The 21,642-nt window shown below is 37.8% G+C and overlaps 1 protein-coding gene across 1 annotated transcript in view; it reads right to left on the reverse strand.

Annotated features, from left to right (window-relative positions):
* Window positions 1-21,642, reverse strand: part of luzp2 (leucine zipper protein 2) — a 239,362-nt gene that overhangs the window by 29,018 nt on the left and 188,702 nt on the right. The window contains exons 7-9 of the mRNA XM_042489187.1: window positions 10,484-10,546; window positions 2,625-2,699; window positions 1,278-1,445 (exon numbers count right to left, since the gene is read on the reverse strand). Coding sequence (XP_042345121.1) covers window positions 1,278-1,445; window positions 2,625-2,699; window positions 10,484-10,546 — 306 coding nt within the window. The remainder of the gene's footprint in view (window positions 1-1,277; window positions 1,446-2,624; window positions 2,700-10,483; window positions 10,547-21,642) is intronic.

A 21,642-nucleotide genomic window follows, 5' to 3' on the forward strand; every position in this document is an offset into this window, starting at 1 on the left:
GAACTGTTTTAAAATGAAAAAATTAGAGATGCAAGACTGTTACAACTGTAAGAAAATTATATTTGAACTTTTTATATTTAACTAAAACTAACAGATCGTAGTTTTATGCCTCTGCACACCAGTCAAGTTTCTCTTGCAGTTTACATCCATGTCTGTGACAACATGCAGGCTTCACACACACCAGCACAGACGATCTGTGCAGTCAGCACAGCTTCAAGGTGGGCAGCCAAAATTAGAGTCACTTCTTCAGAAACTTACCATATGGTGTGAAATAGCGGCCAGAAAACGTTTTTTTTTGCAGAGCTTAATGGTTTCACAATGAAACTGACCTTTGACCTTTTGGATATAAAATGTCATCACTTTATCATTATGTCCTCTTAGACATTTGTGTTACTTTTTGTCGTAATTAGCGCATGAATTATTGAGTTATGGACAAAATTATGTTTTGTGAGGTCACACTGACCTTGATTATTATTTTGAAAATTAATTCATAAATTTGAAGAAATTCCCTCAAGATGTGTCGGAAATATCACGTTCACGAGAATGAGATGGATGCGACGTCACACTGAACTTGAGCTCTGATCACCAAAATCTCGTCAGTTCATTGCTGAGTCCGATGAACACCCAACGACTGCTATGAGAGAACGAAAGAACTACAACTCCCATCTACTCTGTCAAGACTGAAGAAGATACTCAGATGAGACGCAAAACATCTTCAAGAAACTGCAGCAAGTCCGGATGCCCACAATATATCACCGAGAGGTATTCTCGAGATATCATGTTTACAAGAATGACACAGACAGTAACCTTTGACCTACGACCAGCAAAATGTAATTATTTCATTGTGGAGTTAAAGGGGATGTTTGCACCAAATTTGAAAAAAATCTCTCAAGGCGTTCTTGAGAGATTGTGTTCACGAGAGTGAGATTCACAGACAACCTAAAAAACATAATGCCTCCTCCTACAGCTATAGAGGACGCAGAGGCATTATAAAAAAGCCTTTTACTATCATACTATCACTATGACATTAACAATAAAGGCTTTATATAAATGCTGGATGTTTTTCTCTGTGACATCTTTGCAGAGCTCATGTTGTCTTACAGTGAGACACGCTGGTGGTTCAAGGACAGCAGACCTCATCTCCGGCAGATATATGGCACACGGAGCACATCACTCGGCCGATTCGAGAAACACAAAAAGGTTGGATTTTCACAGAAACCCAAGGCTTCTTTTGGATAAACATTAAATCAGAGTGAAGTGCGTGGAAACTGAATTACCTTGGCATGTGGCTGCTGAAAGGTGACTCTGGAGCTGTTGATGAGTGATGAGTATCTGAACAAGTGGGTGGGGGAGGTGGGAAATCTGTGACTGCTGCTGGGCTGGTTGTGCAGGACAGCTGAGAAGCAGATGTGAACTGTGTCCTTCAGCGCCTTCAGCTGAGACTCCTGTCCCCAAACAAAATTACACACACAGGCAGATTTCTGAGTCCCTCCGTCCCTCCGTCCGTCCACCCACATGAGAAATTTACTTAAGCATTAAAGCCATTGGCCATGCTTTAAAGTGACTTTAGTACAGCTAGGAGGCATCGTTAGGCAAGACATGAAGCGGAACTCACCAGAGTCATAAAAGAGAGGGAACGCTCAAAAGATCATTTACTTTTAATCAATAATAATAATGGACAGAATGACGGGTTTAATTATTTTACAACAGCCCCTGATGTCAGTTTTCTCGAGCTGAGCACCAGAATTACCTGTTTTCCTAATCAGCACTTTTCTGCCCGTGCATTTTTAACTCATCCAACTTGCCCCCAGTGACAGGGTGTCAATAACCACATATAAAAATAACATTATGCTTCAGACATTAAAGCTGCTGTGTGCTAAGCATTTTTAAAAACACATCCCTCTTAAAGGGACAGTTCACCCGAAAATCAAAAATACATATTTTTCCTCTTACCTGCAGTCCAATTAATCAGTCTAGATCGTTTTGGTGTGAGTCGCAGAGTGTCGGAGATTTTGGCCGTAGAGATGTCTGCCTTCTCTGAATATAGTGGGACTAGATGGTACTCAACTTGTGAGGCTCAAAGTGCCGAAATAGTACATCTGAAAAACTCAACAGCAATGTCTCTTTCCAGAAATCATGACCCGCTTACTCAGGATAATCCACAGACATGGTTGTGAGCAGTTTCAAGTAGGGACTATTTTCTCTCTACAGAACTTCTACTGTATCCACTGTTATCTCATTTAGTTAAAAAAATAAAATCTGCACTAATATCTACATATTATATACATAAAATATGTATTTTTGCTTTTATGGTGAACTGTCCCTTTAATAAGACATTTGCCCTGAAAATGTTTATTTGGGGATTTATTTTACTGTTACTTTTAACCCACATGCTCAAACTCCGATCTCTAAATACAGTTTTGCAGACCAAAATCACTGCACACACTTCATTCATTGCATTATTTAGATGTTATTTTTCAGATTCAGTGATTCTGCAGGTTTATACAGAGAGACAACTGTGGTTAAAAGTTATTTAGTCTACAAATAAAAGAAATGATACAAAAGCCTCATAATAACACAAAGAAAACATTCATTAAAATCATCACTTTTTCTGTCTAATTTACCTTATCCAGAGCTGTTTTCTCCAGTTCTTCCTTGGCGATGGTTAACTTGTGCTCCAGGTCCATTAGCTGCTGCCCCTGCAGAGAGAAAGACATGACTTTTGAATCAGCTCGGTCCTCTTTGTTCTGTGCACACAAAGCATTTCTCTATCTCCTCCTCATCTCCACAGCGCTATCAATAACTGCAATCTGCAGCTCAAAGGGTCAGACTCCTCTTCATCATTATGCCGATCATCACTTTTGTCCTGACTTTTGAAAGTCTGTATTATGATACCTCACACACACACACACACGCACGCACACACTCACAACAGGAGTTGTAATTGTCGAACAACAAGTTCGACAATTATAAATACAAGTTCGACAATTCAGCAAGAAAACATTCAAAATTTCAATATCATTTAATTTGATGGTGTGTCTTATTTTTTGCACTGTTTTTAATAATTTAACCTTTTGAAACCTGGACTGACATCAGTTTTCTGGTGCTACATTCAGACGCCTTTCACAAGCTTTTAAACCTTTGAAACGTGAAAAAAACATGTTTGAAAAACAAAAAAACATAACAAGCAACATGTGAAAAGAGGTAATCAGCAACTTGGCATGAACTGTCCTGCAAAATGCAAAAAATTAGTAAAAGGGGGATAAAAAAATGACGTAAAAAAATTCTAGAAAAAGGAGAAAGACTGAATCAAAACTACTTTAAAACTGGGGGAAATATAAAGAAAACTATATTTCTAATTATTATGAGTATATAATTCAAATTTGGTTGCTGCAATTCTAATTCTAATTATTATTATTATTATTATCATTATTATTAATATGACTATTATTAAATTCTAAATTATTTATTCTTGTTTTTGTTCTTTTCTTTTTTCCTTTTTTATTGCTAATTTCAGGTAATTTTCTTGTAACTTTTTACACATTACTTACTAATTTTTGGGTAGTTTGTTGTGAAGTTGCTCACATCTTTGAAAGACATCAAGCCAATTTGCTGAGGTTTCAAATGGTTAACATTTTTACTCACAGCATAGTGGAGTTTCTAAATGTATTATTATAAGATAGCATTGAAAAATGAGGGGAAGTCTTAAGATCACTATATTTATAATACACGTAATTATTTATTGAAAATTATGTCAGAGAAGAAAAAACATATGACATTTTTTTTTAGCAATTTCTTGAGGTCAATTTTTGTTCTTGTGTGTTTTTATTGTTGTCTCTCTTTTTTTCTATTTTTTTGGGGCAAAAGTTTGTGTAATTTTCTTTTAACCTTTTTAATATTCTAGCACATTTTTGGGGCCATTTCTTGTTAAGCTGCTCGTCGCCCTATTCCTATGTTTTGAAAGAAATCAAGGCAATTTTTGCAGGTATCAAAGGGTTAAACAGGAGAGCAGTGAGGGGTCATAAACCATCAGTAACTGCTTTATAATGTTACATTATCAGTGTGATTTAAGTACTGAAATGCTTTGTTGCATGACGCCTCTGTGCAGAATCCAGCGGGTACGAGGATCCAGATGAGCATAAGATCACATCTGTCCTTTAGACAGAAGAAAGATTTAATCTCAACAGTTATAAGAGCAGACCCCCTGGAACCATCAAAGCCCTTAATGAGCAGATCATTGCTGCGGCTTAATCCTCCAGCTGAACAACACACACAAATAAGCTTTTTTTGTCGGTAAATGAGCCAATATAACCCCATGTGAGGATCAACAGAGCTCCCTCCACGGAGTCTTTTATTATTGATAAACTCATCAGCAAGAAGAAAAGAAACCTCGGATCGGATAATTTGCATGCAGTCGGTGTAAAACTGGCCTCAGTGATGGACTTTGAGCCATGAACTTTTATTAGATGTCTTTTACTGGCCTCTCAAAAATGAAAAACTGCATTCGGAAAACACCCAAGGTCAACGAACCCAAACAAGCAGCGTCCACACTCTCTGGAGAATAAAGAGTTGGAAATCTCAGAGATGGGTGATGATGCTGATTGATGGCTTTTGTTGAGTTTTATGGACTCGTGTGGTACCTCAGTGAGTTCAGGGATGCTCAGCATGTTTGCAGTTTTCACCTCATTTTCATCTCAATCTCTGCCAGCAAAGCCGTGATTCTGGTGATGAACATGTCTGTCACTTCTACCACTCCACAGGGGGACGTGACGATGTAAAAGTTTTCCCTGACAGATTGAGTCATGCAGTGACAGTCAAGGACAGGGCAACATTCACCATTATGGCTTTTCAAAGAAGCCAAAGTATCAAATCTTTCCCTCAAAAGATCTTTTTTTTTCCATTTACAGGGAGTTCGGGACAATCGCACAAAGTCATTTGTAGCTGTCGGGCTGCACGCAGGAGGGAATCCAAAGGTAATAAAGTTTGAGGAACAGTTCTTTAATCATCAACACAAAGGCTTATATATAATCTCTTTGTGGCAAAATGGCAAATGAAAGGCGTAAGTATTCACTGATACGCTTCTGAATGATTTCTAGCATAATGGGATGTTGAAGGTTGCTGATAAAACAGTCCAATTTTGAAGAGTCTCTGACATATTATGAGAAATTTGCCATTAAAGTGACAGAAATGGACATTTTAATATGACTCTATGTTCAGAAAAAAAGAAAAGGCACCAATAAAAAATATAGAAATTAAACCGCAAATCTGGGATCCTCAACTGGCTTTGCTTGGGGACGTCAGGTGCAGCAGCTCCATACATGTTTTTTTTTTAGGATTTTAGGTCATTTCTAGGATTTTACGAAATTTCTAGGACATTAGGACATTTATAGGATTTTAGGGCATTTCTGGGGTTTTAGGATGGATCCAAGATCTTAGGATGTTCCTCATATTTTAGGACATTTCTACTGTTTTGGGATGTTTTTTTGGGATTTAGGACATTTCTAGGATTTTATGCCATTTCTAGGACTTTTGGACATACAGTATCTAGGATTTTAGGATGTTTCTAAGATTTAAGGACTTTTCTAGGATTTTAGGGTGGTTTGGGGATTTTAGGACATTTTTCTGATTTTAGGACATTTCTAGGATTTTACAGAGTTTCAAGGGCTTTAGGATGTTTCTAGGATTTACAACATTTCTAAGATTTTAGGACATTTCAGGAATTTTCAGATGTTTGTGGGATTTTAGGATGCTACTAGGATTTAAGTACTTTTCTAGGATTTTAGGATGTTTTGGGATTTTGGGACGTTTTTCTGATTTTAGGACATTTCTAGGATTTCAGGGGCTTAGCTAGGAACTGGCACTGGCACTTTTTGATAAACAAGCTCTATTTTGATGCTGTTTTATGCATTTTGGCACCTTATGTATACTAAAAGTACAAAAACATTTCCCACTGTAAATCACGTTTTTTTATTGTGAATAAAAAAACAGTTAAGGGGCCACCGGGCAACTACTTAAGGGGCCAAATCTGTCTCGCAGGCCACAAGTTGAGTATCCCTGCCGTAAATGTTTCTGCGTATGTTTGTGTGTTTGATTCAGAAGAAACTCTGTAAAGTGCAGCGTTTATGAAGAGTGCTGCATGATTCATGAGTCCAGCCTCACAAACAGAAAGAAAACAAATGCATCCTGCTCTTCTGGTTTTCTAAAGGATCTGAGGACTGTGTGTTTGCACGCATGCTGATGTGTAACATTACAGTAGTGAGTCATTACCATCCATTACACAGACCATCATCACTGGATAGTCCTCTGAGGACTGCGGGCGCATGGCCACTGACCCAGAAATGCTGACTTTCAGGGTTAGTGCCTCCAAGTCTCAAGCTTCATATTTCCGTGCTGAATCCATTATAGAGGTGTGGGGTCAGTGGGGTACTAGCCACTCTGCTAGACGAGGCATGCAGCTACATCAAGCCGTCATTTTTCTTTTCAGTTTTTTTTTCAGAAATGGAGGAGAAACAGCTTTAGGGGTAAATTTAAAAGTGGACTGACGGAGGGAAGAAGATGTGAGGGCTTGAATACGGCTCCTCTGCCAAAAATATTGTCTCGTAGGGAAACGCGGGGAAGGCACCGTCAGTTCCTCTGAAGTTTTTAATGTTTTGGCTGAGCAAGTGAAGGGGAACCTGCCTGTGTGTAGTGTTTATAGTTATGTACAGGGACCGCACAGTTTGGATTCACTGGGCTGGGTCTCTTTTTAAGATGTCCTTCAAATCGGCGGACTATTAATGGAAAATCATCCACTGAAGAAAATACTGACAATACTGGCTGCCTCTCTGGCGCTGTAGGAGCTGTCAGTCCTCATTTTGTGAACCTGCATCAAAGACCGAATCACAAATCAAATCCAAAATCAAAAGAAATTAGTAAAATAAAACCTGAAAAAACAATAACGAGCAAACACCGCTTAGTTTTTACTGGACTTTTTGCTAGTTGGTTGGTCATTATGCTTTTGTTCGACCAAACTGTCGTTGGTCAGACAATTGCTTTTGTTAAAAGAAAAGAAAAGAAAATATTCCAAATATAACGTACGTTTAACCCTTTGAAACCTGTATTGACATTCATTTTCTTGTGCCGTGTTCAGACGCCTTTCACATATTTAAATATTTAAACCTTTAAACCCTGAGCAAATTGATTTCTTTCCAAAACATTGTAGAAAAAGGCAATGAGGAACTTGACAAGAAATTTCAAGAAATAAGTAGATTTAGAAAATTATCTGAAAATGTCAATTGCATTATTATTTTTGTTAATAATAATAATAATAATAATAATAATAATTGAAAAGCACTTTCCCCCCAAGCCATTTCCTTATTTATTTTTGTTTTCACTTAATCATTTTCTTGTACTTTTTCCTATTTTTTTTGCTATTCTTGGGGTCATTTCATCCAAAGTTGCCCATTGCCTTATTTCCCTGGTTTTGAAAGAAATTTGCTCAAATATTGATTCAGTCATGGGGATAGAATACAGTTTGGTACGCACTTCTTAACTTAATCAAAGATGCTGACAAAGCAACACAGAACATAAAATAGCAATCACAGCAGAAATATCAAACAGGACAGACCAAGATGTTTAAACACATATCTTTAACCCTTTAAAACCTGAGCAAAATGGCTCAATTTCTTACGAAAACATAGGAAGAGGCAATTAGCAACTTAAAAAGAAATTACCCCAAAATAAAAAGAAATTAGTAAAATAAAACCTGAAAATAAGCAAAAAGAAAAAAAAAACACAAAGCAAAGCAAAGCAAAACAAATCAACAACAAAAATAAAATAAATTAAAAATAAAATAAAATAAAAAATAACCATGGAAATTACACTGAAAAAAAAGGTTTAAAAACAATAGTTCTGTAACATAATTTTAAATATAAATTTACAATAAATATACATACATATATACAGATTTCTGGAACTTTTTTTCCCTAGCGTTTTAGAAATAATTGTCTTCATCAGCTAATTTCTTGCAATATTAGAAATATTTCTAGCCAAGTTGCTCCCTGTCATTTCCTTCATGTTTTCAAGATAAAGTTAACCCCCTTGCTTAAGGTTCAAGGTTTTTAAATACTTGTGAAAGGTGTCTGAATGCAGTACAAGATAAGCAATGTTTGTTCAGGTTACAAAGGGTTAAACAATACAGTAATGGCTGAAAATGACAACAGGAATATACTGATTTCACATATCAGTGCAATTCAAACAAACTGTCCGTTCTCTACCCATCGGGAGGTGACTGTTTATTGTATTTTGTCAAAAAAACACCCTTTTCTGTGTTTTAGGGTTTCGCACGTCTTTTTCTTTCGTGGCCGAACCTGTGATAACATAATTAGGTTTCTTCATTTTGCTCTGTGTCCAGTATTGTACGGTTATTGTGTCTTTGTATACTGTGACACTGTGCTGCAAAATGCGTTTTGATATGGTACAACAGCCGTCATAACCAATTCAACTGCCTCGCGGTCAAGGTGCCTTGACTGACATCTCCCTGTGAGGCTGATGACATTTCCGAATCTTGAGTGACTCTTCTCTACTTCCTGCTCCCTCGTCCTCCTCTGGGCTTTTGATCGCAGCATATGTGGAATACATATGAGTTCAGGAATAGCAGGAGGGATCAGAGAGGTCAGAGGGGTATGGTGCATTTCCCTCTGACCTTTCCTTCAGAGAAAAAACCCTGACGTCTCCCGCAGTTTTTAAAAGACGAAGAGTACGAGAAAATTTGCCTTATCCATTTTCAACTGCAAATAACTAAAGGCCATGATGTTCTGGGGGTCCACATGAAATGTTTGGTGACATTGAGCAATAAGGTTGTGTTGTGTGAGTGACTGATGCAATTTAGAGACGCCGATTTACGAGCTGTGACACCGAGCAAACAAGTCAAAGCATCCATCATTCACAGGCTAGAAATAGAACAAGGAACAGGACATCCAGGGACAATATATTCAGGCGTTGGGCTCAAAGCATAACATTTAGTCCGTGAGGATTGAGGCCGTTTTTATTCATTGATGTCTGACACAGCTGTAGGAATGATGGGTCTGAAGGATCAAAATGTACATTTAAAAAAACGACATTACAGGGCATCGTGGCATGTCGACTGACATTTTAACACCGCAAACAAGGCCTGAAAGGTCAGTCCATGTTCGAGTAAATGCCAATAAATATTACGTAAGCCCTCCGATCTCAGACATCAGGGGCAGCGGGGGACGTACGGGTGGTCAACAATACTGATGGGCTTCCTGTTTGCAGCTGTTTATAATGTGCTAACAGAAGACGTATGTGAGAAGGAGACAAATTTCCCGTAATATGAAGGACCACTGAATTGTGGCGACACATGATGTCAACTTTAAATTGTGGTCTAAAGCCGGGACACTCAACCTGCTTTGCTCGGGGGACACTTTTCCAAAATCGCAGACGGCCAAGGGCCAGTCGCAGCGGCCTCATACATGTCTCAGGATTTTAGGGCATTTCTGGGATTTAAGGATGTTTCTAGGATTTAAGAAAATTTCCAGGATTTTAGGATATTACTCAGCTTTTTGGATGTTTCTTGGGTTTTAGGACATTTGCAGGATTTTAAGATGTTTCTAGGATTTAAGAATGCTTCTAGGATCTTAGGACATTTCTAGGATTTGGCATTTTTCTAGGATTTTAGGACATTTCTTGGATTTTAGGACACAAAGAGTTCAGAAGTTTTCTGAGATTTTAGGATGTTTCTAGGACCTCTGTCGGCAGGTGTGGGGGATCCTCTGATGGCACTTTTTTTCTTTTATAAACAAGCTCTATTTTCATGCTATTTTATGCAGTCTGACGCCTTATGTATACTAAAAGTACAAAAACAATTCCCAGTGTCTCACTTCATTTTTTATTTATTTATTTAAAGATTATTTTTTGGGGCTTTTATTGCCTTTAATGGACAGGACAGTTTAAGCATAAAAGGAGGAGAGAGAGGGGGAGACATGCTGCAAAGGGTCGAGGCTGGAATCGAACCAACGGCCGCTGCGGCGAGGATACAACCTCTGTATACGGGACACCGCTCTATCCACTGAGCCACCAGGTGCCTCTAATTTTTTCATTTTGAATTAGAAAATGGTTTTGGGGGGCCCACCATCAGGAGCAGGATTTGGTCCACGAGCCATAAATTGTGTATTACTGGTCTTATGCATAAATCTGTATCAGTTTCATCCGCTGCTGTCCAGATCATTTATCCACATACCTCCTTTGATTGAAAAGGACAGGATGCATTTTGCAGGGAGGGAATCAGAGGAGAGGACTACCTGGACTAAGCTCTGTCCGATTGGCTTTGCACGCTGCTGACTGGGAGGGACTGTGTAATTGCGTGCTGAATTAATTGGAGAACCTCCTGTGATGGGATCATCCTATTCAAGGTGGTCTGAAGTACCTGTTTACCCCTGGTCTGGAGCGACTACAAAACCACCCCCCGTCAGTTTGAACTTACCTTAAAAATTAAATCCTTTTTCCCGTACCGCAGTTCTTTCAGTTGAGCCTGGATTTTTTTGGACTGCAAGGGGAAGATAAGAAAATAAGTGTTAGCTTATTCAAATAGCGAAATTGGTTTTAGATCACGTAGCAGGATTCTGCCAGCTGCAGCAGAAGACTCCTTTGTGAGTGTTCCCTGGGCAAAGCTCTGGCTTAAAGCAAGGCTCTACTGAGAGGAAGAAAATATCAAATCTCCCCTTCACTGAACTGCATAGTTCACACAATGATGCAGTCATGCACTGGCTTCTTGCCCACTGTCTAAACCTGTTCTCTCACTCCCACTACACACATTACCGCCGCCGTCGCTGCACACATGCAGGTTCCTAGGTTACGGCGGGCTCTCGCCTGTCGGTAAGCAGCGCACACACAAACAGAGCAGGTCTTTACTGCCGCCCCCAAACAGACACAGTGACCAGCTCTGCCTGACATTCACTGCGTCGCTTCACATCAGTGGGCACATGGAACACAGAGGCTCTCTCCTCGATGGCTTGATACACAGCCATCCTCAAAGCTGCTCATGATGTGAGCATGAACACTGAAAGCCTCCACACGGGACTCTGCAGCAGCTCACAGGCTTTCTCTCTGTGTCTTCACGAGGCCATTTTTACTGCACTTTTATTGTAAAGGCTTGCAGGACTGTAACTGATTAACTGGTATGCAATTAAAATTCTCTCACTCGACTTAAACTGCAGCAAAGATTTTCGTTTTAATGCAAAGATGGATTCACTGCATGATATTTCCGTCATTCTATTGGAGCTCATATGAAAGAATATTATAGTATCATAATAATGATAATTTGCATCCATCCGCAACCTAGTTATTGTATACACAAAGCTGGAAATGTACCGGAAGTAAACAAGTTGCCATTATTGTGGGGACATCTCCCTCTTTACTGCACGTATGAATGCGAGCTGTACTGAGAAGTGTACAATTTTCTACTTTTACCTTTACTTTCTGTGTATTGTTGCTTATGAAAACCATGTCTAGGAGTTTGGGAAGAACCTGTGCAGTTCTCGGCTGCTCCAACAGTATTGGCAAACTTTAATTTTGGAAAAAAAATGAATGCAAAATAACCACTTTATGAAGAGTGACCCTGAGATCTTACAGTCTACACAGATTCCCTGGACGTGCAGAAGATCAAGAAGTTCGCCAGAAGTGGATCAAGAATATTAACTAACCTGTAAAACAACATGAATTCAAATTTTTAAATTTTTATTCATGTACCTGGTCTGTAATGATAAAATGCAACTCATTATTGATTGTGATCGTTAACGTTAGCTTGGACAGAGACTTCAGTAACATTATATTACAGCACTTCATCACTTGATTATCTGTAATATATAAATTTGAATAACCTTGAGATTACGATATACCGATATATCGGTCAACCCATATTATCGGCAGATATGAACCTTTCACGGACATATTGGAGCATATCGAAATCGGCGTATATTTTTTACGATATGCGCCAATAAGAAAACGTTTTTACGGACCATATAATGCAGAAAACGATGCTTGGGTGGTTTAGAAACAGTCAGCAGTTGACAGATACTGAACAGTACTGATGTTTATTTACGCTTTGTTTTATTGTATTTATTCTTTATTTAAATGGTCAGCAGAGACCATACAGTACTGTGTGTATTTTATTTCTATATTCTTTATTTGAAAAATCAGCAAAGACTGATGCTGAACACATACAGTACTGATGTTTACTTTATTTTATCTATTCTTTATTTTTGTTTGTGTGTAATATTGAATAAGGAAATTGATTGTTTAAGAAAGCAGCTTTCTGAGTACTTTTGCATAGTCACATCGATGCAAAATCAGTGCACAATCCACATAGAAATTATCTATTTTCATTACAGCTCAAAAATTCGGTCGCCAATTGGCGAATTTTTCCACTATAAAATCAGTTTCAGTCTCAAATATCCCATATTGGTCAGACTCTAGTTAAGATCGCCTAAATTGTCAATCCAACTCCCCACGCTGCTGTCACCGTAACGTTATAACGTTATTTTTTAATACTGTATCTACAGCTGTCACTGTCAGCAGGCAGCAGTCATATCTTCTCTCCCATCAATCTATAACTCTTTCAGTTTTTATGTTCATTTTGTGTGTAAAAAACACGAATGAGAAATAATGACACTTCAAAAAAGCAAACCTTGCTGTATCAATAAAACCAAACTACATGATATCATATTCATGCATGTGACTTAAATGGCATGCAAACTTCTGCTACATCGATGAGAGAACAAATGAAGGCATCTCATAGATGTGAACTGATGACACTGAGAAAGTCCTTTCAGTTCCAGTTTGGGGGATTTATCGCCATCTAGTGGTGAGGATTTCAGATTGCATCAAGCTGAAACTTTTGGTTAAAATTCCATCAGTGTTAAGGAGATTTTTACTGGGAGCCCAGTGATTCTCAGAGGTCTCTTCCTCCGTAAACCAGATCGGGACCAGGTGATGAAAACTGGTAAAAACACAGAATAAAGCAGATTTTCTCCTGCCTTGTACGGCATGTTGCAGACAGACCTACACCTGCTAATGAGTGCTTCACTTATTTCTGATCCAGACATTCAGGAGCTTTTTTTTGTGGGCCGAATTATCCAAAAAGGTCTCATCCTACCTAAAACCAGCCACTGATTTAAACAAGTAAAACAATCACTAAATTATGCAGTTTCACGTTATAAATCTGTGTTTTTCCGAAGCCCAGCACCTGCTAATGTGTGCTCACCTTTTTTCTCAGACGTAAGACTCGAGAGGTTTTTACTGGGAGCTGAATTATCCAGAGTGGCGTCTTTCTTTCCCAAACAAACAGAGCCAGTAGTTCAAAAAGGTAAAAACACTGAATAAAGCAGTTACACCTTTAAAAATTGGTATTTTACGGACACTCACATATGGGCTGCAGATTACTGTGGCCTGCATGCAAAAAATGTGAAAGCCCTTATCTAGAGCCAGTGTTTGGTTTGTCCATTCTGGGCTGCTGTAGAAACATGGTGCTGCAAAAACAGAATTTCTAAGCACTTTCCCCAAATCATTTCTTTGTTTTTTTTTAATTTCTATTTTATTTATTCATTCATCTATTTATTTATAACTCATTTTCAGTTTTTTTTCCCAATTTTTTTTTTCAATTTTTGGGCCATTTCTTGTTAAGTTGCACATTGCTATCTTCCCATGTTTTTGAAAGAAATTAAGCCGATTTGCTGTTTTTTGTTGTTGTATTTGGGTTAAAGCATGAAACCAACAAAAATGTTTGCCGCTCATTTACTAATATTGTGTCCTTGTGCACTATTTTTTTGAATAAGATGAACTGACTGAAGAAGAGACTTTACATTTCCTCAAAATTCAGTTAAAATTTGCATTACATTTGGATGAAAATGATTTATATCTATTTCTTTCTACCTCCCTGTACATCTTCCTTTATATCCATCTGCTGTAGAGTGTATATCTTTCTTTCTATCTCACCGTCCATCTCTATAAACCTCTTTTGCTCTCTTGCTATCTGTCCATATCAATACTTCCTCGACACAGGCAGTAAAAATGTGACATGAGGTCTAATCTTTCACCAAAGCACAGTCAACACGACACTGAAGGTCAAATTCACTTCAAAAGGTTTTGTGTACTTGACAAGCACCTGTGCCTTTTTCTTTTTTATGGGATTCTTTATCTTGTTAATCCTCCTCCCAGGGTGCTTCTGAGTCCCGAGACACCCATCTCTGTCATGTGTAACTGGATTCAAAAATTGCTTCCCGGGGCTCTCCTCGTGAAAAAAAAAAAAAGATATTGTAAGGTTAAATAAACATAGAGCGAGCTTTAAAATGCCAGCTCACGCAGGGTGAGCCATATATTTGATTTGGGAGCGCTGAGTGTGTTTTTCTGCGGCCCAGGTCATAACATAAAATGTTAACAAATTAATTTTATTTGTATCAGTTAAGTGGAGCTTTCCAGATCCTCTCTGGTAATGGAATGAATCATATTAAGAGGCTACAGAGTCGCTCGCGGTAGAGTGTTAACTTATAAATGCAAATATCTGAGTCTGGAAATGTGCTGAGCTCTCACACTTGCCAAAGCATCGGTCTATTATTTACTCAGAATAAATCATGTGAGCCGTCTCTTCGGCCCCAGAGAGTCACGGCAGCATCTCTGCCGCGTCGCTCCTGATGGTTCAAATCCTGCAACGCTGGGACCTGCATCCCAAACACTGACATACTAAACAAGATACAGCCACGCGGTACTTTATGAGTCTGGACTATTTTAGCAGCTCTTGCTAACTTTTTTAAAATACTCAATAATGTTTCACTGAAATTTCAGCCGTCTGTCCCAAAGACAGACAGTCCAGTATGTCTCATGACACTTATGTTATCATGTATTTATTATTCTAAGCAAGATTGGCAAGATTCTGGAGGCATTTTGAGATTTCAAATTAACCCCTTGAAACCTGGATTAATATAATTTTCTTGTGTTTTATCTTTCACAAGTGTTCAAACCTTTGAAACATGAGCAAAATTGGTTTGATTTCCTAAGAAAACGTGGCTAAAAAGGCAATGAGAACTTGAGCTGTCCCGAAAATTGCAAGAAATTAGTTAGAAGCTGACAAGAAAATGAACTGAAAAAAAGTTAATAAATAAATAAAGAGAGACAGAGAGAAAACCTCTTAGAAATTAATGATTAGAAAATAATTATTTACTTAAAAATATATAAGTTTAAAGCACTTTTTTCCCCAGCCTTCTTTCTTCCTTTTTTAATTTTTTTTGTCTTTAAAATTTTTCTTTTAGTTTTTGTGCGCTGATTTTCAAGTAATATTCTTCTTACTATTTACTAATTCCTTGCCAATTTGTGCTCATTTCTTGTGAAGGTGCTTTTTAACTTTCCTCCCATGTTTTTGAGAGAGATTGAGCCAATTTGCTCAAGTTTTTAGTTTAATTCTGCCGTTTGTTGTGATTCATCCATTCTGATTCCTTCTTTCTGTTTAGTTCTTTTTTTTTGTCATTACCAATTTTCTTTTCTTTTTTTGTGTGCTAATTTTCAGGTAATTTTCTCGTAACTTTTTCCCAGTTCCTTGCTAATTTTGGGTAATTTCTTGTGAAGTTGCTCATTAACTTTCCTCCCATGTTTTTGAAAGAGATTAAGCCAATTTGCTCAGATTTCCAGACAGGTTTTAACTTATAAGTGCAGCTTCAACATCTTTTTTTAAATAAACTGCCAAAACATTTTGCATTTGCAAATGTAGCACCTTTTAGTGACCCCTCAGAAAAGCATTACTTTCTGTTAGTCATTGCCAATTTCTTTTGAATCTGAATGCAGCCAAATGATCCACAAATCTATACATCTTTCCATTTCATCCCATTTTTTCCCTCATCCTGCCACTTTACCCCTCAGCTAACAAACCTCTTGCATTATGTTTGTGTCCAATAATTCGTCCTTTTTTCTGTGATGCAGATTAGTTCTTCAAAAATAGATATTTCGCTCATGCATTTTCAGACAGGGTTGATAACTTAAGGCTGAACTCCGCTGTCCTGTTCTGCATCTTAAGACTCTGAAAGTTCGGCATTACAGCCTTTAAGAGTGTCTCATTATCCAAATAGCCTACAGGGCGGAGGACAGCGTGGGAGTGCATCTTGAATCGGAAACATGAAGATGATTAAGAAGAAAAAGAATCGGTGAGTGAGAGGAAAAAAAGTACCAGAGTTCGGTTTGGTCACGAAGCAGATTTGTCAGGTAGATAAAAAACTGTCCGAACTCTAATATGATTATGTATTTATAGGTTGTCAGTGTACTGTTGTCTTTCTAAATTTCTGCTCATCCTTTCTTATTGCACAGCAGCTGTCAAACATGTCAGGAGGGAGAAGGAACAATTACACTGTTGCTGAAAAACACGGGTTTCCGTTTGACAAAGGATAGCTGTTTTGTATGTACCGTCTGTGCCCTGAACTACCCGAAATCCTCCCTGTGAGAGATCAACGGCTCCACATGACGTAAAGCAGACAGAAACAGGTGAGATGACACCAGAGGGTGGTGATAGGTGCAAAAGTGCCCAAACACCCTCTGCATACATCTGTATGTGCACTCATGGAGCAGCGCAGCATCACAGACCTGCGTCGTCTCCCTCCCCGTTTAAACAGATTGCCCTATTTGTGAAGTGTGTCTGATTGGCTGAAGCATGCGAGCCGAGGCAGGCCGGTGACTGGCTGACAGCCAAAAGTTACTGACTGAAGAATATATTTTATTTCAATCATTTCAGTCAGGGTAATCTGATTTATTCAATATGGATGGCGAATGAAGTAGAGCGCGGTGATACGTCTGTCTCATTTAAAGGATCTGCTCTGGTATGCTCGCCGTGCACAAAACTTACTGTGAGGTACATCACTGAATCTGCAAACACACAACATCTCCCTGAACAACACATTATCGAGGCTGCCAAACATCAAACATTCATATGTGCACATCTTTATTATATTACATGCATTTAACGCTTTTAACGCATTGTCCTGCAAATTTCAAGAAAAATTAAAAGGTGAGAAAAATACCTAAAAATTAGCTGTTTTTAATATTCATTAAATTAGTTTAGAGAAAAAGATCAGTATTTAATCTTAATAATATATTAATTTTAATTATTTTTTTTCAGTTTTCTTCTCTTTTTGTGTGCAAATTCTTACTTTTTTTCTGAACTTACTACTAATATCTTGTTGATACTTGGGTCATTTTTGTTAAGTTGCTCATGGCCTAAATTCCACGTTTTCTTAAGAAATCAAGTCTATTTGCTGAGGTTTCAAAGTTTGACTACATATATGCCACCTTTTTGCTACTTCCTGATAGGACAGAAGAATGAATTAATGCGTAAAAGCTTGGAGATGTGCACAGGAAGAGACGACACAGCTGGCCAAAATATATATATAAACATTTTTTGGTGAGAGCCAGCTACACAGAATAGACTGTACAACCACTTCATTCTCAATCCAAACTCGTCAAATACGTCCACCCCATCAGTGCTTTTGAGATAGTTAGTTGTTTAAGACAATGTAATCTGTTTGATTTATTGCCCAAAAACACACTATTATGGTGGCATCCGGCTCTATTCAGAAAGCCCTGTGGAATTAATTACATGAGGCCATTCACCTTGGATTCAGTCATAACAGGAAATCCTCCCAAATCCAGCATATTATATTTTATCTGCATAAGGTTCAGGTTACTCGATGCTTACAATAAATCCTGATGCAAGAATGAAATGTAATTCTAGTGATAACAGAGGTGGAATGAAGGAAGTGTAACAGCATCCTTCATCCAAAGGACGACTGGGAAGCAAAACCATAAATTTGTCGGAAATAGGCGATAAATTCAAGCTCTTTGAGGAAAAGATGCGCAAAAGATTAAATGGCATCTCTAATACCACTTGTCGTTCTCCCTCACTGAACGATCTTAACCTTGACTCCGAGGTTTTCTGAGCTATCAGATGTTTCCCCGAGGACATCACCGTCCGGTTCAGAAAGGTTGCATGACAGTTTTCCAATGAATCGGATAAAGAGCAAAAATATCAAGATATGTATAGCAGCAGCAGCAGACTGAGCAGCAGCGGAGACCTGCTGAGTTTCTTTTCCAATTTAAATGGACTGCTGAATTTGGGGAGTGTTTGCGATTGTGAACAAACACAGCTGAGTCAGGCCAGTGGCTGCCTGCCAGAGAGTTTCCTGACTGAACTCCACTAAGCCTGTGATACTTTTTTTCTTAGTGACCTTTTCCAATTCATAGTCATGTCTGAACATTCAGCTACTGCAGTCATACTCAACTTACGGCACGCAAGCCAAATCTGGCCCCTGAGAGGGTGCCGGTTAGCCCCCAACAATTTTCTAATTCATAACAAAAGCAACTGGGAATTGTTTTTGTATTTTCAGTATACGTAAGGTGCCAGAGTGCATAAAACGGCATCAAAATACAGCTTGTTCATCAAAAACAGCTGGTGGACTCCTCTGAAGGTGAAGGGTCCCCCACAACCCCAGACAGAGGTCCTAGCTAAGCTCTAAATGTCCTGAAATCCTAAAAATGCCCCAAAATTCTGGAAATTTCATAAAATCTGAGAAATGTCCAAAACTCTATAAACATCCTGAAATTCTAGAAATGTGCTACAATCCAGGAAATGTCCTCAAATCCTAAACTTGTCCTAAAATCTGAGAAATGTCCGAAAATCCTAGAAATGTCCTAAAATCCAAGAAATGTCCTAAAATCCAAGAAATGTCCTAAAGTACAAGAAATATCCTAAAATCCTAGAAACGCCCAAAAATACAAGAAATGTCCTACAATCCTAAAAATGTCCCTTAACCTGAGAATTGTCCAAAAAATCCTAGAAATGTGCTAAAATCCAAGAAACCTCCTAAAATCCTAGAAATGTCCTAAAATACAAGAGATTTCCAAAATCCCCAAATGTCCCTAAGTAGGACAAATGTTCTAAAAATGAAATCCTAACAATTTCCCTTAATTGGAGAATTTTCCAAAAATCTGAGAATTGGCCAAAAATCCTAGAAATGTGCTAAAATACAAGATATGTCATAAAATCCCAAAATGTTCCTAAATAGGAGAGATGTCCTAAAATCCTAAAAACATCCAAATGTCCTGAAAATGTCCTAAAATCTGAGAAATGTCCTAAAATCCTAGAAATGTCCAAAAATACAAGCAATGTCCTACAATCCTAAAAATGTCCCTTAATCAGAGAATTGTCCAAAAATCTCAGAATTGTCCAAAAATTCTAGAAATGCACTAAAATCCTAGAAATGTCTTAAAATCCTAGAATTGTCCTAAAATCCCAAAACGTCCCTGAGTAGGAGAAATGTCCTAAAATACTAAAAATATCCAAATGTCCTAAAAACATCCTAAAGCCCTTGAAATGTCCTAAAATCACAGAAATGTCCGAAAATTCTAAAAATGTCCCTAAACCAGAGAAAGATCTAAAATTTCTAAAAATCATAAAAACCTGTATGAGGCTGCTTTGACTCAGTATCCCTGCACGTCTTTCCAAACTGTTTCTGAGATTCAGAAAATAACTTGGCATGAAAAAGCGCTTCCATCCACTTCGTATTAAACCTCTCTGCGTTTACAGAATGTAATCATTGAGAAGCAATTCAAATCATTTCATTACAAACAATGAAACATCCTTGAATTGTGTTCGCTGAACCTTTGGCAAATTGGATAACAAGGCCAAGAGTCTCATTAGCCTCGTTAACCCTCACAGCAGCTAATAGAGTCCAAACTGCTCCTCGTGCCCACACGGACAAAAGGAGTGTGACCCGTTAACTGACCGAAGAGACTGCACAACAGCTTTGACCATTTCTAAAGCCCAACGCTCTCAGTGAGAAGGACAAACATGACAAATGACACTCATTCATCACTATTAAACAGCAGCACAGTATTAAGACATGAGGCACGGCGCAGCTTCAGTATTATATGGATATGATGGCATTGTTGTTTGTTGTAAATAAACATATGTCGCAATATTTTCTGACAAAACCACCAGAAAACATGGTTTTCTGAGACGAGAAAATTAGTCTACACCACAGCTGAAACAATTAATTAGAAATTAGACTGAAAAGTTATCTGCAAATATTTTGATGAATAATGAGCCATTTTTCTAGCATAACTTGCAAATATTTACTGATTCAGTTATGAGTATTTGCAGGGTTTTATTAGTGATTGTAATCTGAATGACTCTTGGATTTTTGGGCTGTTAGGATAAAACAAGCAGCTTGAAGATGTCGGGGTTTTAGAGATTTATGACAGCTAATCTACATTATTTTCAGATATTTTCAAGATTAAATGATGAATCCACAAAAGCTGTAGTTGGTCGCTTTTCTAAAAAATACATTTGTCATATTTGCTTCACTGTCTCTAATCATCCTGACAGAAATTAAAAATCAGAATTAAATGCTGACAGAAACACAGAAGACAGATAATATGAGAAAACACAGAAAAAAATTAAGATCATTTTATCGCTAAACAGTACACTAAAACATGTTTCTAAAAAATATTAGACATAAGAGATAGGCCATGCAGTTGCAGAATCTTTGTATTTGATTAGCGCTGTCTTTCACTAAATATTTACACAATTAGATTTTTGATAAATTATCAGCAGTATGTATATACAACACCTAACTGGATTAGAGCAAAAAAAAAGAAGAAGAAAATGGCTACAACTCCTCAGTCCAGAAAACCACAGTATTTTACTGTAAAGCTACCCTTAAAACTGATAAAAGACAACTCTTACAATATGAGATCCAAAATCTAAGACGATATCTGGTCTCATGTCACAATATTGATAAAATAGTGACATGATGCCCAGCCCTAGTTCTCAGTATAAAAATGAACTGACTTCTAAGAGTATTTTACCTTCATTTAGATCTCAAACTGTGCCTTGTTTGGTCCTTAATTTGCTAGAATTGGGTCTGGAAAGTCCTTGAATTTGATATTTAAAAAGGTGTGGGAACCCTGGATTCATCATCAACAAGCATGTTGCTCTTAATCAATTGTCGCCCTTCTTGTATTGTGTAGTCTAAGAGCATAACAAGTGTTTTTGTGGATATTTATTTTAATCTAATTGCTTTCTTCAAATAACAGTCATTTTTTCTGGGTTCGGGCTTCTGCACTATTTAAACGGTGAAGGTTTGGGATCAGTTTGTGCATAGCACTGTAACAGCATCCACACAACCTGCTTTACAGTGTTGTTAACATGTAATTTCATGTCTTTTTGGCTGAGTAGTTTTCACCACACAACACAGATTAAGAGCACAAAGCTTGATCCTCCACCACACTCAGCAAGCAGAAGCCAAAGCACAAGTTAAAGCAGCTTTCCTAAAAAAAAACGATTACCACACTAAATGAAATGTATTCCAATATACAATGCAGGAATTCCCAAAGCCAATTTTCCCAGAGATGAGAATGCAAATCACACATAAAGGAGAGCTGCTGTTTACTCATACAAAGTCTTAAAATGTATCAACAAAAGGAGCTTAGAAAGTTTATCCGAGGCCGGCTAAAAAAGATCTGGCTTAATCTCAGTTCTTGGACACAGCTTCAAAGCTTCTGATTTAAGATTCAAAGATTTTATCACAACCTTTTTCTTTTTTTAAACTC

This window comes from Plectropomus leopardus, chromosome 1, assembly GCF_008729295.1.
Source record: "Plectropomus leopardus isolate mb chromosome 1, YSFRI_Pleo_2.0, whole genome shotgun sequence".
Taxonomy (NCBI): Eukaryota; Metazoa; Chordata; class Actinopteri; order Perciformes; family Serranidae; genus Plectropomus; species Plectropomus leopardus.